General features: G+C 46.4%; 1 protein-coding gene across 1 annotated transcript in view; it reads right to left on the reverse strand.

Moving 5' to 3' along the window:
• Positions 1-1,152: 1,152 nt before the first annotated feature.
• The window catches only part of LOC104628867 (exocyst complex component 6B), a gene marked incomplete at both ends in the record, with an annotated part of 23,409 nt that continues 7,260 nt past the window's right edge, over positions 1,153-17,301 (reverse strand). Inside the window, 4 exons of the mRNA XM_010297582.1 lie at positions 1,153-1,182; positions 6,572-6,751; positions 7,889-8,023; positions 11,466-11,577. Coding sequence (XP_010295884.1) covers positions 1,153-1,182; positions 6,572-6,751; positions 7,889-8,023; positions 11,466-11,577 — 457 coding nt within the window. The remainder of the gene's footprint in view (positions 1,183-6,571; positions 6,752-7,888; positions 8,024-11,465; positions 11,578-17,301) is intronic.

The following is a 17,301-nucleotide window of genomic DNA, read 5'->3' on the forward strand; positions in this document are numbered from 1 at the left end:
GCAGCGCGGGCAGCTCCCGCAGCCCTGCCAGCAACCGAACGCCGGCTTTGATGGAAGCTGGCCTCAAATTGCTTTAACAAGGCTCTTTTTTTCCAGAAGCTGGCGTTGATTTGAGACCTCGATGTTGACTTAGAAACCCCCAGGTGCCCAGAGCCTGCAAATACTCAAGGCTTAGCTATGCTCAGTTTCCAGGAAAAGGGGTACAAGCATCCAACCGCAGCATGAAATACCAATACTACCGCGGCAGCTCGGCGTTAAAACGAAGAGCAGGGGTTAAAGACGGAAAAGCAGAAGCTGGGGTAGAGGCTATGCCTCTGCGCCGGCCGCATCTCACACCGCGCAACCGCGCGGAGCGGGGCTGCACCGACAGGAAAACGAGGCGCGCTTTGCTCGCACGTGCCTTGGCTTGCAGGCATGGGAATAGAGGAAACAAGGTAGCTCGAGAGCACTTTGTTTGCGATCTGTCCGGGAAAGTGCCGCAGCTTTTTCTCCCACACATGAAACAAGCAAAATGACAACAATTAGAGGGGTTCGTTGAACCAGAAGGCAGGTCTGAAAGGTCTCCTTCGCTTTCTTTGTGCTAATTGTCCTAATCCAAATAAGGACATAGTAAACATCAAAACCCCGCACTATTTTCTGGATAAAATACTATTCTACCAACCCAGCCAGAGGGAAGGCTTAGTGGTCCAAGCCACGGGTCGGAGCACTTAGACCGGGAGGAACGTCAGGCTGAAATCCCCACGGGGGATTTCTCTGAACAAAATACAGGGAGTGAAAGGGGATTTTACAAAGACCTTTTCTCTTTCAAGCAGAGGTTGAAGATCCCGTCATGCTTTCCCTAATACCAGGTATTTCTCCTGATTCCCTGCACGTTTAGGGATGCACGGGGGATAAAAAGAGCCAGTTAAACATGACGTGCTCTGAAAACAACAATTTAGCAATGCTACCGCAACAGCGTGCTTGTGAGCAACCTGCCTGCAAGGAAACTCTCTCCCCCAATCCCTTCTTTATCCTATTGATTTAAACTTCTACTCAATCTTTTCCTTTCCTCCCTTCCTAGACTAAGGGCCTTTTCTGGTTCAAGTCACCCTCTAACATTTGAGGTGCAAGCAGAGCAGACCAAACGCGCACAACACGCAGTCTTGTACTCACCGACATTGTAGAGTGGACATCTACATCCCCCTACAGAGGACAACACAGGGAGTTTAAAGTCAAATGCAGAAGAGAGCAAAGCAATAGCGAGAAAGGCAGAGAGGTACACATCGGTCATCGCCCGTAGGTGCCTACAACCCATCAACGCCCCAACCGAGGCCCCGGCTGCTCGGCAGTTGGCAGAGTATTAAAAAAGCAAAACATGGCTTCCTTGAACCTGGTCTAAGGAGGATGAGGAAGAAATCAACGTGCCACAAGAAGAGTTTTATTGCTATTAAATACGCCCTGCAAGTCAACATCCATGTGCCTCAACTTTCCCACCTGGAAGATGGAGGTGATAGATGTCAAACCCTAGCAGGGATCAAGCAAAACTTGATCAGCTCTTCTGAGGGCAAGCGGACATCATCTAAGCACAGACAGGACTTGTATAAATCTAAAGAAGGTGCCTTTGGTGCTCAAATGATGTTTTCATGATGGTTATTTTCCACTTGGGTCCCTCCCAACGTGGTCAAGGCTGGGGTTAGTGCAAAGTTCAAGGCATTTTACTTCCATGCACAGTGTCTTGCCTTTTAAAATATTACAGAGGGATTTGGCTTTTTAAATAAAAACATAGGTAATCGTTCTCTTTAAAAAGAAAATAAACACTTCCAAAGCTCTTTCTACCAAAGCAAGAGCTGCCGTGGCCGGCGTATTTATTCGCAACCAGAAGGAGATGCCAATACGGTGAATAAGGCAAAAACATCACAGGCAGAGAGGCCGCAGCGTTCGCGTGGCTCCAGCTGAAATCTGTGCCTGCCATCTGGCAAAAATAAGCACAAAAGGGAAAAAAAAAAAAAACCCAACCCAAAAACCCCTTTGCAGGGAGTTCACGCTGAACTGCTCAGCACGGCAGAGGTTAGAGTTTGTTCGATCGCTGAAAGATTGCTTCCCCTTCCCGGGTCAGCATCACCTCTTGACCTGCCCTGATTACCTTCCAAAGGAGGTTATCAAGATACAAGACTAACAGAGGATTAAAGGAAACTTAAAATAAAAACAAAACACCCCCCCCTTCCCCCAACTCTGCTCCCCTCCCCCAAGAAAACATCCTTGCTTTGTTAACCTGACAGTTCACTGTAGGTGTTGACACAACCCTCCATCTTTGAGAGGCTTAATGTCAACAAATCAGTGTGTTTGGAGTAGCCCTGTCAATGCGATTTACATTAACTTGTCTAACAAGAAATAAAAACAACAATCAGCCATCAAAGACAAAAGGCTTTTTCAGTCATTCTTTTAAAAGTATTGTGCTGGAAATGTTAATTTTTTGAGGCCATGGCCCTTTACTTGCTGAAAACCAGAAACCACCTTTTTTTTTTTTATTCCTAAAATACTTCTTTTCCCCTAAAGTATTTTTTTCTTAAAAAAAAAAGTATTTTCTTTTAAAGGAGGCCCGAGCATCCCATGTTAATAAGCTCAGCAGCGGCAGTAACCGACTCTCCCTGGTTAACGCAGGAAGAGGGCAGCCTTGAAGCCAAATGTTAATTATGCTTTGATTTCCACCAGCGTGTTATTTGCTTTGAGACATTTTGGGCACTTAGCAGAGCATTTTCGAATTGTGGCTCTAAACCACCATGAAAATTTCATGCAGTAGTGGTATGCACCAAAACCCCGTTAACTTCATCGTGAACTTTTCCTCCCTGCTGGCACACGCTGTACCCACCAGCGTGCCCTTTGCAGCCAGGGGCTCAGTGTCCCGAAGCAAAGCTGGATAAACCAAATCGATTCCAGGGTTTCCTAATATTAAGTGGTTTCCACCATCTCCCACAATGTCTACTGTGATGCTCTAAAGGAAAAATCAGGGACTGCAATTCCTGCTTGAACCCTAGACAAAGTGGAGACTCTTTATGGCACTCCACAAGCCAGGACTAATTTTGGTCTGGGTTATTTTCCTGCTTGAGCAGGGGAGTTGATGACCTGTTTGCCCAGAGAGGTGGTCGATGCCCCATCCCTGGAAACATCCCAGGCCAGGCTGGACGGGGCTTTGAGCAACCTGCTCGAGTTGAAGATGTCCCTGCTCACTGCCGGGGCATTGGACTAGATGGCCTTTAAAGGTCCTTTCCAACCCAAACTATTCTATGACCTCCAGAGCTCTCTTCCAACCTCAACCCTTCTGGGATTCACCCCAACAAATAGAGGAAAAATTCAGCCTCATGTACCCAAAAAGGGAAATGCAAAACCTAATGCCCAAATCTTGGCTTGGAGTTGCCTTTTAGCTCACTCAGCATCTCTACTCCTCTTCACCCCCTCTCCGAAATGTTGACTTGAGTCAACCGGACCCTTCAAGGCCATTTGATCCGCCTTGCGGCAAGCTGGAGCCTTGACCCCAGAAAGGTTTCCTGCAGACAAGCAGCCCTGTCCAAGACAATGGGATTACTCACAGCCGTCAAGTTAAGGAGCCGCCTGCATTTTTGCAGGCTCAGGACTTTCGGCTCCATTCTATCACAGGACAGCACTTTTTGTTGGTGTAATTTTAGCACGGTAACCATCAACATGCCCAGGCTGAGTTTCTTTGATCAGCAAGTGAAGATTTTTCTCGGTGTAATTACTGTTGTGACAAAAGGCAGGTGAGTAGCTCGGCTCCTGCCACTTAGTCATCTCCTGAGACTGCCACTCTTTTCTCCTGAAAAGCTGCTGCAAGTTCAAATACTAGGAGAGCGCTTCCCACTTATTTTAAAATCACGTAAATTCAGTCAACATGAAGGCACCTGCTCTGGAAGACGGGTATTTCCAAACCCGGAAAGGACATGAGAACAGGAAGGCAGAGTGTTGCGTGGAGGCCACTTCTAGGGACAAGAAGATGCTCCACTTTCCAAGAATGGTGCACAGTCACCTGCTTTTCTCTGTGAGCTACTGGCAGTATGGAAATCCTATATTTTATAGCTGCAACAGGCTGCAAACTCGTTTCAAACCAGGCAGCAACTCCTCTTCAGTTGTAACACTATGGTGCTAATAATTTGGGCTGGATTCAGACTAGCAGTATAAAAACAGCTCTACCTTGCCACTAGCAATCCTGCAATATATTCTTTTACTTATAATTCACACTTTTTAGAGATAGTTCCTTTCCCTCTTGAACCCCTCTCACTCTATCCTGTCACAAATGAAGCTCATCCCACACAACTGGTGCTTTCATAAACATCTCCATCATTTTTCTGCATTGGTTTAGGCAGATGTGGGCTTCTACACGCCTTATCTCCTACATTTCATTTAGCAAAGTGCAGAAATTTTGATGTGTTTCTAAATAAGCCACTAGAAAAAGGCCCTTGAACCCTACAAGAAGGAACCAGCAGAGATATCAAGGGAGCTGGGTGCCTTTTCTATGTACCCTGATTTTTTTCTGACTCACTCTCACCCACCGTTGCCTGCAAGATAGGCAGGGACCCATCAGCAACGTTGCATGACGGCATCTTCATAGCGCTCCTCTAAAGGAAGATACTCCAACATATATTAAAAAAAATCCCAGACCTACGTCTCCTACAAACCACTGAACCAGATCTACAGCTTAATAAATCAGATTGCAGCATCTGATTGATTTGCCTCCCCTATCTCACAAGGGCTGTCGGGAGGATCAGTGCCGTGCAATGCTTTGAAGATAAGGTGCTGTGTGTGTGCTGGTTGAACAGCACCGGCACATTAGCCGGCACCTCCAATCAGGGCAAACCGCAGACAGCCTTCGCCTCAGCTGGGTCCCCTCTAATCCAGTTCTAGAAGAGAAAAGGCTGCTTCGATCTGTCTTGGTCCTTTTTAGACCAATTAGCGGCCCTCCCAGTCTCCAAAACAATTTTGACTCATTCAAAAATGAAACATTAATATTTAAGGAAGATCAATCACTCCAGATCCATCTCATAAATCATTGTGGGCATCTCTCCCCATCCTCATCTCTCCTGCTTGCCATGCTTCACACTCTGGTGCAGAGACCAATCTCCCTGCCAAAGTCCATTACTTGCTTGCGTAAATACTCCCAGTGTGATTTCTGGAAGTGGTCTCCAGGTGATAACCCACCCCTGTGCAGCCACATCTCCTTTTTTAAAGAGTCCAGCAGTTGAGGAATCCAGCCATGTCCAAGCACCTCCAGGCTCCAGAGGCTCCTGCCCAGGACTGCTAACGGAGGGGACGTTTTGGCAACAAACCTATTCTGAACAAGAAGATGGGCAAAAGCCCTCCCAATCTCTCTACCCAAGAGGCAACACTTCATTTAGAAGTTTGTTCCAGCGATACCAGAGCCAAGAAAGCACCTTCTCCTCGCCAACACCTGGGTACAGGGAACTGGGAAACGCCTTTCATTTGTCTTTTCATGGCTTCTCCATCCACAGCAGATCAGTCCTCATTTCCAACTGGCTACCAAATCTCCCTGCTCTGATAGAGAAGGCCAAAGACATGAGACGTGCAGAAGACTGCCAAGTTTTGGGGCTGTAACACCTCCTAAAATGGCTCTGGAGTGCTTGAACATCCTTCCAGTAGAGCAATCACAGCGACATAAACAAGCAGAATGGAGTAAAGGAAACTGCCGTTGTGTATGATTAGTCTTTTCTTCCCGTTTATATCCAACTCGTGAAAGGTGCCCGGTGTGTGCCGGTGTGCTATAATCCTGGGCACCCACTAACAACAAACAAATAACAGTCCAGTAAAGAAGAAAGATCTGACATTGCTTTTAGGACAAATATCGTGTTCAGCGGATTTGCTATTCCAAAATACCTGCTGATTGAAGATACTCATAAGTATATATCCAGATAGCTCAGAACAAATCTTATTTAAAGGAAAAAAGGCTGTTTGAGCAAAAATGAAACTCCCTGATGATGATATTTTTCCTATTCAATGGAATAGGAAAACGCTACTCAGCCAACTGCAAAAAACAACATAAAATACATTTTTTGATCACCACAACAGCATAAACGCAGGCATATTTTAGACAGCAGAGAAAAGAAAGAAACATATGCTGCCTTCTAACACAGAGCAACGTTTTGATGTAAGGCATCTAGTGACTTGACAAACGTCTGGAAACATATCTGCAGTTCAAATAATAGACACCCATATACCAGTATCTCTTGAAAAAAGTCTTGAATGTCCATTAAGCTGAAAGTTAACATATCTGAAGTATGTTAGGTGGCTATCCCGATTCTACATGGTGGACTGCGATATCTGCCTCTTTCACGTATAAGTAGACTTGCAAATATTTGGGGAGACTCTCACTGAAGCCCAACTTCTGGGAACACATGAAATACCTTGCTTTATAAATAGATTTGTTATTTCACAACACTTGACAGTACAAGGCCCCACTTCCATCACACTCCACAAAGCTTGAGCAACCGTTAGTTTCAACAGCACCATCGGATGCCAGTGTGCTCCCCAGACCGAACAAGAAAGCGAACTGGCGGAGGTGGCTTACCGGGAGGTGGGTGAACACAGCAAACGTGCTGCGTAGAAAGCCAATGAGGTCTACAAGGTAGTCGCTGGCTTTGCTGCCTGGCTCCATGGCCATCCAGTCGTAGTCCGCCAGCTGCAAGAACTGGTCTATCTTCTGGTTCAGGTTAGTGTAAATCTCCTCCTCAGCAGCATGGCGGGCGTCCTGGGAAACAAGACCATGTTACATGGGATGGAATCTACAACTCTACCCTAGTAACAGGACGTGAGACTGACCCAAGTTTTAGCCCTAAAGGTAGCAGAAGACAAGACACCCGTAGGCAACTACAGGGCTGCAGCAGCCTCAGGTTAGCTCATAGTGGTGGGCGTCACCAGGTCAGTGGCAGGCAAGATCAAGCTGGCGTCTGCCTCCGATGCAACCTGGCAACCAGAAGGACAAATCTAGTGCAGGATGGAAGAGTGAGATGGGAGAGGAACACCCCATAAGGAAAAACCTTAAGGCTCACCAAACTGTGTGCAGGTACGGGGCGCAGGAGGGCCACAGAGGAGCCTCCCTGCCCGAGTAAGGGTAGGAAAGCTCACTCTTAGGCCAGAGAGGTAGATGACGTCAGAAGGGACAACGAATGGGCTTCCCTGGGGACATGGAGCCTTTGTCTACTGCTGAGTTATTCCAAAGGCAAAGCTCACCTAACCAATTCCCTACTGCTGCTGGAGTCCTCAGCACTGTTCCCATCTCCTGCGCTCTTGGCCACAGGACGCAACTCGGACATCCCACAGTTCACCCAGTTACATCCTTAAGACTTTATATAAAGTATCTGGGTGGACACTCCTGGGTTACGATTTAAAGATTTAAAAAACTGAAGTCTAGCAGTTTCTGCCAGCCTTGATTTTTAGGGGATAACGCTAAAAGGAGCGGAAAGATACAGAAATATAAGTTCTGAAAATCTATTCTCCTCCTGGGTGAAAGAGGAAAGCTTGCGTTCATGGCCAGACGTGTGTCACACTGTATGGCGCTCCAACAGCAAAAAGAAAATTCATTTAAAGAAAAAAAAAAAAACAGGCTTTTGTTTAAAAGCTGCTTAATCCTTTAGATAATAAGTGCTGCAGTCACAGCCTGTAAATTAGGGCTACAAAGGCTCATGATCTCGACAGAAGTAATGCTCTGAAGGACAAACCCAAAAGTTAGTCCGATGGCGTAAGCTTCCCAGGAGATGACAAAATTACCTTTCAGCTCAGCTTAGCTCCCTACATCCACACATCCCCACATGCACTTTGAAACCAGATACTCTCCAACCAAACACCACCAGCAGCTCCCCAGAGGTGGATCTACCAGTGTTCTCACCTTGAAGGTTGTGGTCCCGTAGAGTTTCGTAGTGTGCACAGTTTCTGGAAGTACATTAGTGATATTGGTTATGAATTCCTCTAGGAACTTGCAGGATTTCTCCAAATGGGTCGTATTTATAATAATCTGTACAAGCTGCAAAGGCAAAAAAGGTATTGAAAGGCGGTGCTCCCAAAGCCAGGGACATGCCAGGTTAATGGATGTCAATTTATAAGAACTTCTGGCATGAAAAGCTGACGCTGTACAAACACGCTAAGCTTTGCTACACGCTCAAAGGCTCTCCTCCTTAAACAACTTCAGAAACTTAAATAAAAGATAATTTTGGGGGAAAAGCATTTCCCATGACAGCCACTAATACCACAAAAGATTATTTTTTTTTAATGGCTTTCCTACATTCAGCTGTCAGTCAGGGCTCATTTCAGCACAGTTCAAATACAACAGGCTTACAAAAAAACGCCATGTCAAATCACAAGTATTCTGTCTGCTAATGAACCCTAAATAACCCGTATCTTGAGTGACACCCAACAACATCATGCTAAGGCATTTAACAAAGAAACCACATGGTTTTACTTTTCTGAGGGTGGTGTGCGGGTGAAGAGCAGATCTCACCCTGGTATCTTCTCGGTTATCATACCCACCATTATCTGCAATTTTCTTACTGCTGTCCTCTCAGCAGCCCTCACACGGCACTCTTTCAGGACATTAAAGGCAACTACGGAGTAAAAGCCTCTGCTGAAGTCAACCACCACAAACATTTCCAATTCAGAGCAAACCAATCTGTGCACCCACTTCAGAATCACTGACTTGGAAGCTTCATTAATTCCTTAAGCAGATACCTTTTTTCCGAGCAGACTGCTGGGAGTATTTTCAAGGTGCAACATAAGCCATAACAAAACCTTTCCGAATAACATCTAGCTCCGGTATCACGCCAAAACAGTTCTCTTACAGACACAGAAGGCATTGCAATGCTCCAGATTGATATAATTTAATTGCTGGAGCATGGTGTGGCCGTCCACAGTTACCTCCTCTAAAGAAATTATTTTGAAACACTCACGGATCTTCTGAATGAGATGGATTAATCATCAGTTTGAGCATTGCAGGCACATAAATATTGAAGTAATGCTACAAAGATTATAGCACCCAACTCCTGTTAGTGCCAGATGACACGAGGAGGGGCAATGGCCACAGTTTCGGAAATTCAGCTTGGGCATTATAAAGGAAAAGAATCATTAGGAAGGTAGCGCAGAGCTGGACCACGGTGCCCAGAGAAGCTGTGGGACCTACGTTTTGGAGAAATTAAAAGTCAGGTAGGGATAAGCCATGGCTGACGTGATCCAAGTGAGCAATGATCCCACTTCCAGTGGGAGGTCGGGCTAGATACCTCCAGAGGTCCCTTCCAGCCAACATTTCTTTGAGTTTTTTTGGTTTTAAGAAATCAAATTATGATCTATTTGAATTCCTCTTGTTTTGCACTTGGTCCCTGAAATGTATTAGACAGGTAACTAGTGGGGCTTCTCATTTCTGAATTCCTTGGATTAATTCTGTTCTCGATTTTTGCCTTGAAACAAGAGCTCATTCGCATTTCCCCATGTCAGAGAGCCCTGGCATCATGATAGTGATATATTTTTCTATAGTTTCAAGTTAATTAGATATTAGATATTTCCAACTGTGTGAAATTCCTCCTGAACCTCTTCTCTGATTGTCACAACTTACTGGTCCGGATCAGCTACCAAACCTGAAGGCCCCGATTGCTTTGATTCTCTTCCACCACTTCTTATGAGCTTTCCTGCTGCCTCTTCTGGCTCCTTCAAGTTCTGATCTTATTCAGAGGGATAAGACCTTCTCACTGGGGTATTCAAATGAAAAAAATAGTAGCGTCTTTTCCCTCTCTTTTGTTGAGGGACGTCAGAGTTATTCAAAACACCAGGATTATTTGGAGCAGAGTTGGTAGCAAACTTCAACATCCACCGCTGAGAGGTAGCCCCCAAAAACAGCAATGAAAAATACACTAAAAAGGCTAACAGACCGGGAAGGTTGGTACATGGCCTTGTATTACCTTGTCCACTGCTTGGAAGATAACACTGGAGTGCCCAGAACTGACGGTGTTGCTTTGTGCAAAAATAAAATCAGGGAAGTGATAGTTATGCGAGGTACTTAAATATCTCTTGCAATCACTTCTGATACCAGAACTATGCTTGCGTATGATCTGGGACTCTTCAATGCGCCCTTTAATTCCTGTGTCCACACAATGTCTTTTCTTAAGTGGGAAGGATTTGAGAAACTCAGAGAAAAATATGCCACGTGCTTCCATTTGGACAAATAGGTCAGTGCTTACACGAAGAAAAGAGGCAGGAGGGGACAAAGATGCTCAAAGTAGTTTTTCTTCAACAAAATTAGAAAAAACTGATGGTATAGGTAACCCCAGGAGAGAGCTAGCTGTACTTTGGTAAGGGGTAAGGAACAAGTGGGTGAAAATATGAGAAGAGATACAGAGATGAACACCAGTCTCTGGACATACTACACCTTTATTTTAAACTCTAGTTGTGCTGAGGCGCTCCTCGCAAAGATCCTCCTCAGCTCCAAAGCACATGAAGAAGCTACTCTCAGCCCAAAGAAAGGCATCGCCTTCGCTCAACATGGAAGACGCCAAGGAACTTCTGCTCTGTCTAACCTCGGCAAAAGCGGCTGAGAGGACTGTCGCACTCGCTTTGCTCCATCACACTGTGGGAACGTTTGCAACAGCAGCAAAAAGATCACTTGGGGGATGCATAGTGCAGGGATAGTGTTGCATTCCTCTTGGTGGAGGGAGCCTTGGGAGGAGCAGGAGGGAAGAGGAATTTGCCCCCAGGGAGCAGAGAGATTCCAGACTGTGAGATAAAGGGCTGAGGAAGCATCATACTGCTGTAAATGCACTAAACTCTCCAAAACTCACCACCAAAATACCTCAATAGGGTATTTACAGTCTCCAGAGAACACGACACATTTCTATAGTACAGTCAATTAAACAACTGCAACTGTATTAATACCTACTCATTTAGTAACAGCACACAGAGGTCCCACCAAAGTATCCAAACTGCCCTGGGTACCACACACGTTCCCAAACAGCCATGATTTACATGCATTAAACTTCTCAGAAATCTGACTCTGTGCACAAAAAAGTATCGATCACAAAAAGAAAATACCAATATAGAGTTTATACTGTAGCAATGTGCTGAAACCGCCCCAAACATCACCTACAGACTGGGACCACTCCTCCATCCTCTCCTAGCTCCCACGCGGCTCTTCCCTGGTGCTCCTTGAAGTCCTCTTACTTTAATTCAGACAGATAATGCTCCACAAATTCGGAAGAGTGGTAAAGCTAACAACATCAGCAGAAAAGCTTCCGCTCTCCCACAACATAAAGTCTTTCTTGCTTTGTACAGCAATGCTGTGTGGTTCCATTACTGTTTCCCAACCTAATATTTTATAATAATGCTCCAAACCAGCATCTCAAAAGGTGCTGTAAGGAATTCTATGGGACAAAACCCCTTTCTGTCACCCTTTCCTGGAAATGGGTCTCCTCAAAGCCACGTCCTACCTCCGTCAGCCCAACGTTTTTCCTCTTGATGACATTCTGTAAACAGTTGCTCAGCGTTCGGGTCAGCAGCAGATTTGTAGATTTTCTGATCATATCATCAACTTCGGTAGAGCTGAAAAGTAGAATTCGAAGAGAGATTTGCAAAATGCTCTCAGAAAAGAAAATCACTTAGAGCCCTCATAACCTGTCCTTCTTCCCAACCCTCCGCTGCCTTATGCATGATCATCCGCGCACCGCTTACAGGCACCGACATACAAATATATACCAAAATACCAAGACTTTAGGCCTTTTTGTGGATGGGTCAGTAAGGAAGGGGGACTAACACATGCTAAACCTACAGCCCTGAGCCTCTTCTCTTAGAGGCGCTGGTCCTGCGTCAGCACCAAGCCACGCAGCCACGCCACTGCCCTGCACACAAGGCTGGAGTTTTGCACATTCAGTACGCAAGGGGAAAGGGATCAAAGACCCGCAACGGGGGTGGAAAATAAATCAAAACCCCCAAATACCTCCCCCAACCTTCTCATGGCTTTTTCTTTAACTACGTCAGACTGGAAGCTCTCGAAACACGCTTGTGGGTCAGCACCAAGCCACGCAGCCACGCCACTGCCCTGCACACAAGGCTGGAGTTTTGCACATTCAGTACGCAAGGGGAAAGGGATCAAAGACCCGCAACGGGGGTGGAAAATAAATCAAAACCCCCAAATACCTCCCCCAACCTTCTCATGGCTTTTTCTTTAACTACGTCAGACTGGAAGCTCTCGAAACACGCTTGTGGTCTCTGCTGCCCCTCCAACGTGCACACCAGTAAGGTGCAGCCTCTCCTTTCTGAAGGAGGTTTTGGAAACCCACCCCAGCTCGGGCTGCTTTGATCTATCGTTGGCCCTGCATTAGCCCTGACACCACCGGGCTTTTCCTCTGGCAGCACAGTGACAGGCAGCTGAGGGCAAAGAAAATTGCCAACTGGAAGGCTGAGAAGCATTAATAAGTTTAAGGCTCCCGGTAAATCAAGCTCGTGACCTTTGCTCCTTCTCCTTTTTTACCTGACAAATGGGCCAGATTACAAAGCAGGGACAGACAGGAGAAGCAAAAGCAAAACCTTGCAGTTACCCCACGGCCGGCATGCGAGGTGGGGAATCTCGGGGTGCTGCTACTGGGGTGCCCGCTGGTGCAGGGATGGGTGCTGCCAGCCCTTGTCCAGCTCACATCTCCCAGATTTCTGTGTCTAACATTAGAGCAGATGCACTGAGCCAAGCCCTGGTCCATCAGCGCCATCAGCTTGGGAAAGCAAGACTGAGTCTTCTCCAGAGGCAACCTGTGGTCACAGCAGCACGCCCTGAACCTGCTCATCCTCCCCGAGCACCGCGCATCCTTCAGTCAACTAAATTTTTTCAAGTTGTTCAGGACCTTCCTTACGCTGTTACATGAGAATTGCACTGAAATCCCCCAAATTCCCAGGAGAAGTGGCAAATATTGCTCCCTGTTCACATCTCTGAGCGAAGTCATGCTCCTATTTCCGTGAGACCGAGCGCACCGTGTCTTGCTGCAGCTTTCCCGGGGAAAAGCCCAGCTGCACAACTCCCCGCACGCCCGGCGGCTGCTCACCACACTGCACTCCCCAACAGGTTTCTCTAATATTTGCTTTCCCCTGACGCTTAGAAGTCTGCTTTTCTGCCAGAGGTTGACCACTGCCTGCCTCCCAGCTGGACGCAAGCAGAGCCGGGCCAGCAGCTCGGCAGGACCCAGCTCCTCATAATTTCAATTCAATGTCATCAGCCAAAGTCTTAGTGTGGGTCTCTTCTAGATCATCACCGCTGATCCCTGTGAGTTTATTTTCTTCCCGCTTAGCGGGGAAGCACATCCTGTGTCGGCAATGATGAGGGCTAGACCGCTCCACGTCCCAGATGGACCCCTTGGCTCCTTCTCGCAGGGTTTTGATGTGGGGTCCAAGGTGATGCATTTCAGTTTTTTAAAGTGTGGAACAGAAATCAAAATGTGGGGAGAGAAGAAACCAGCCAATGTATTTTCCTGGTCTTTATACTATGGGTAGGGCTCTCAAATAAGGTTTTACTTAAAGATTAAAAAAACAAACCCCAAAACGCACCACGCATGCACGCACACCCCCCAGGCCCTCCATATCCCCCAGGAAGAACCAGATTGTCCCCAGTCCCCTCTACCAGACAATAGCATGGTTAAATATAGCAAGTACAATAAAATCTAACCCTGTGACGATCTACAGATGGTAAAAAGGAGATTTAAAGCGAAGGGGTGGTACAAAGGAACCCTGGGACACCGGGGCAGCTGCCTGCTGCTGCCAGAGCAGCGTGGGAACTGGGGAAGGGGGCTGGGGAGCAAAAAGGGCTGGACCCACATTCAGAAGGGGGAAAGAAAACAATTGCATAGGAAGCAAAGTTACACAAAGCTGTGCCTTTGTACGAGCACTGCGGCCCTTTCGGGATTCTCCCTGGGAAACCCAAAAACGCCCGTCCCTAAAGATGGTGGAGGTGCAGAACGGCCGAGGCTGGCAGAGGAGCCGGTGGCTGGAGCTTCCAGCATCCACTGAAAGCACAGATGAAAAACACGGGCTTTTGGACATTATGTCAGCTTTTCTCACTAAACCAACACAGCAATCAAATAGGTTGCACTGGAAAGGCTTGCTTTTTCAAATTCAAACGTCAACCTGTCATCAGGGCGTCGAAATTAAACAAGCCAGTTACTGTCTGGCTGTGTGTACGCCCCGAGACAGTCATACTCTTGGCAGGAGCGGGATGCTGCTGGCCTCTGCCCGACGCCGCAGCCAGTGCTGATGGCACGAGGCTGCCGTATCACCAAACGCTTTGCAAATCGAGCGTTTGCTTTAATCGCTCACTTCAGCTGCAGGAACATCTCAACCATGATAGCCTCCAGGCCACGAACAAGTAGTGCTTAATAATACTGCTCAGCACTTCCACTCTGCTTTTACTTCTTCAAAGCACCTCTGACCGAGCTTTCTCTGCATACAAGCACCATTTCCAAAGGTTTCACGTTCTCATTTTGTTTGTTGGCTGCATAAGCTAGAAAATCAGCCTGTAACTTCAGTTACGTGGTGTGTCAAGCAGCCTGGCAACCCCTGTGGCTGGGTTCCACCAGAGCAGAAGGATCTGCAACACCTCCCATGAGGTCCACACACTGAGTGAGGGGAAAAAAAAAAAAAGGAAGCATTCCTTGGGGAAAAAAAAAACCAACGAGCAGGATTTGACCAGGCGCTGGACTGCAATCCCCCAAATCTTCCTTGGTCCAACAGGAGAGGTGAGTGAGGGTGACAAGAAGAGTGATGGGCTTTAGCCATTGCTTTGCCCAGCACTCTCCCAGCTGAAATGATGAACCAAGCAGTAGCTCACATCAACAGCCCAGACCCAGTGCCCAGACCAGTGGGGCCAGTTAGTGGAGAGTAATGGTACCAGTCAGTTGTACGATGCCAACTCTTGACTGTGATGTAGAGGTTGAGTCTTGGTTCAATAGAAAGGTCGGATCTCCATTCTCAATACGCAAGAAGAAAACAAAACCCCCAAATTAACAGTATTTTTCGTGTGGTCTGCTCGCTGTGTGTGTCTGATGCCAGTTTGAGGCACCAACTTTGTTACCAGGCTTGGTCTACAAGCACAGACCACTAGTAACACAGAAGCAATAATATGAGCTGTCAAAGAAACTACATTTATCTCCTCTCTCCTAAAGCGAGCTTCCAAGGGTCCAACCTGATTTAGGTATTCAAGTCTCTTTTTTTTTTTTTTTTCCCCAGTTTTTAATAACTTTACGTACTTATATGATTTTCAGCATTTTTAAAATTGTAAATTGTATTCCAAGTGCTTTCAGGATTGGTGCTTTGTTTGAAAAAAAGAAACAAAACCAAACAATCCAAGTCCTGGTAGATTAGAGTTGACATCTCATCCTTCTACCCACTGTTTTCCAAAGATATTCCGTATCTTTAAAATGGGAAATTGCACTGGAACTGGCAGAAGCTTTCCAACAAGTGGATACTTTTAAAGACATCTCCTCAATGAGCTCAAATAAACATTTTTAAACAAAGACAGAACTGCTGAAAATATTAAGGAGGTTTTCTTTCTCCTAATCAAATTAATAGAGCCAAACCAAAAAAATCTGCAACCCCTATAAATTCATAGTAAGCTCCAAATTTTCTTCAAATACTTGAAAAGCAAAATAACTTTCACAAGCATAGCAACATAAAGGAGAACGCTCCCGTCCAACAAATACAAGGAGCTAGTTTAAAAAAATAATTAGAAAAAATACGAGCTATGTTTTCTGCCATAGGCTCTGTTCTTCAGGAAAAGACCGCAGAGTATTTAAGTGAACTGTCTGGGTTAATGACAGCTGATGTCCCGGATCCCATAGCAGTAGTCATGACCTTCAGGCCTCCCGTGACTGACGGGCTGACCCCAGTCACTCCAGGGTGCAAGGTAAATGACAACCAAAGAAGAAAAAGAAAGAGAAGAGAAAGAAAACTTGCTGCCGGCTTTGTAGCCAAGCTTGCTAATAAAACCTAATTCAAGCTGTCAGGGTGAAATGAAGAAAGTGTCAACAGGGGTTTTCAGAGAAATATTCCAAATGTTTGGCTAGAAGAGCCAAGAGCTGGGCTCCCTTCCCCCAGCCCAGCACCGCTCCTCAAAAAGGGCTGGAAAATCCAATGTGGAAAGGAATTTTAATAACGTGTCTGGGGGGACCCCTGAGGAGGGACCCAAGGGGACACTTTTCTTCCCTTCCCTGACAAACCCAATCATCTCCGTAATGGTGAAGAGCACAAAACTCGCGAGGGAAGTGCCAACGGAGAGGTTCGGTGAAACCAGCATCCGTGTGAAATCGGACCATTCTGCCGGCTTTAGAAACCGAGATGTTTAATGGTGACCCACAGGTTAAGAGCCCTGGGAGCCACCAAAGAGAACAACCTGCCACCAGTGAAAGGCTGAGATTAAACGCGGGGTGAGAAATGCTCTGTGCTTCCACATCAACCAATGAGCTGCCACGTCCTCTAGCAGACGATGGTGAGAAAGTGGCTCTCCAAATTACTACCCCTCTCACAAAGGAAGGGAAATTAAAACCCTGAAGCGCCTTGCGTAGGCACTGAAACATCTGGCGAGTGCCCAGAACACTGCCCTAGCTTCACATCAGCACCGGGGCAACATCCAGTGACAGGCCATGGCCAGGACACGAAGCTGCCGGGGGAGGTGAAACCCCTCCACAGTTCAACCTCTCGCTACTACGGTGCTGCAAACGGTCAGAAGGAAAGAAGGATCCCTCCTTCAAGTAAAAATCTTGTTATTCTTTTATATACCTCTACCAAGTTGAAGACATTACCGGGTGCAAAAAGAAAGCACCAACTTGCCGTTTCTAGCTAATACAGTCATCTTCTAATCTCACACAATCTCCAATCTCACACACACACACACAAAACCAGCATCAAGGCACCTTGGGATGGCACAGGGAGGGTAAACATATGAAATATTACGGAGGCTTTAAAAAAAAAAATCAGATTATTTGTATGTAAACTCCCATGGGAAACAAGAAAAACAAAAACCCTAAACCAGCAGCCGAAACTCATTAACTCACAGGGCAAATGAAAACTTCAAGAGTTTTCTTGCCAACGTGCTCCTTGAGGGACAACGCCGGGAGGCGACGTGCCAGTTGTAGATGTTATACCAGGCACTGACCCAGTGACAAGTGGACATCACTATCTTCCTCAAGACAACTATATTCTCTATTTAGCATGACTGACTCAGAAACATCTCAGAGGGAACAGCCCCCTCACTTTTTAAACAGCTAGCATGGCCCTGGGCTATCTTTCCCT

This window comes from Phaethon lepturus, unplaced genomic scaffold, assembly GCF_000687285.1.
Source record: "Phaethon lepturus isolate BGI_N335 unplaced genomic scaffold, ASM68728v1 scaffold3272, whole genome shotgun sequence".
NCBI classification, from domain to species: Eukaryota; Metazoa; Chordata; class Aves; order Phaethontiformes; family Phaethontidae; genus Phaethon; species Phaethon lepturus.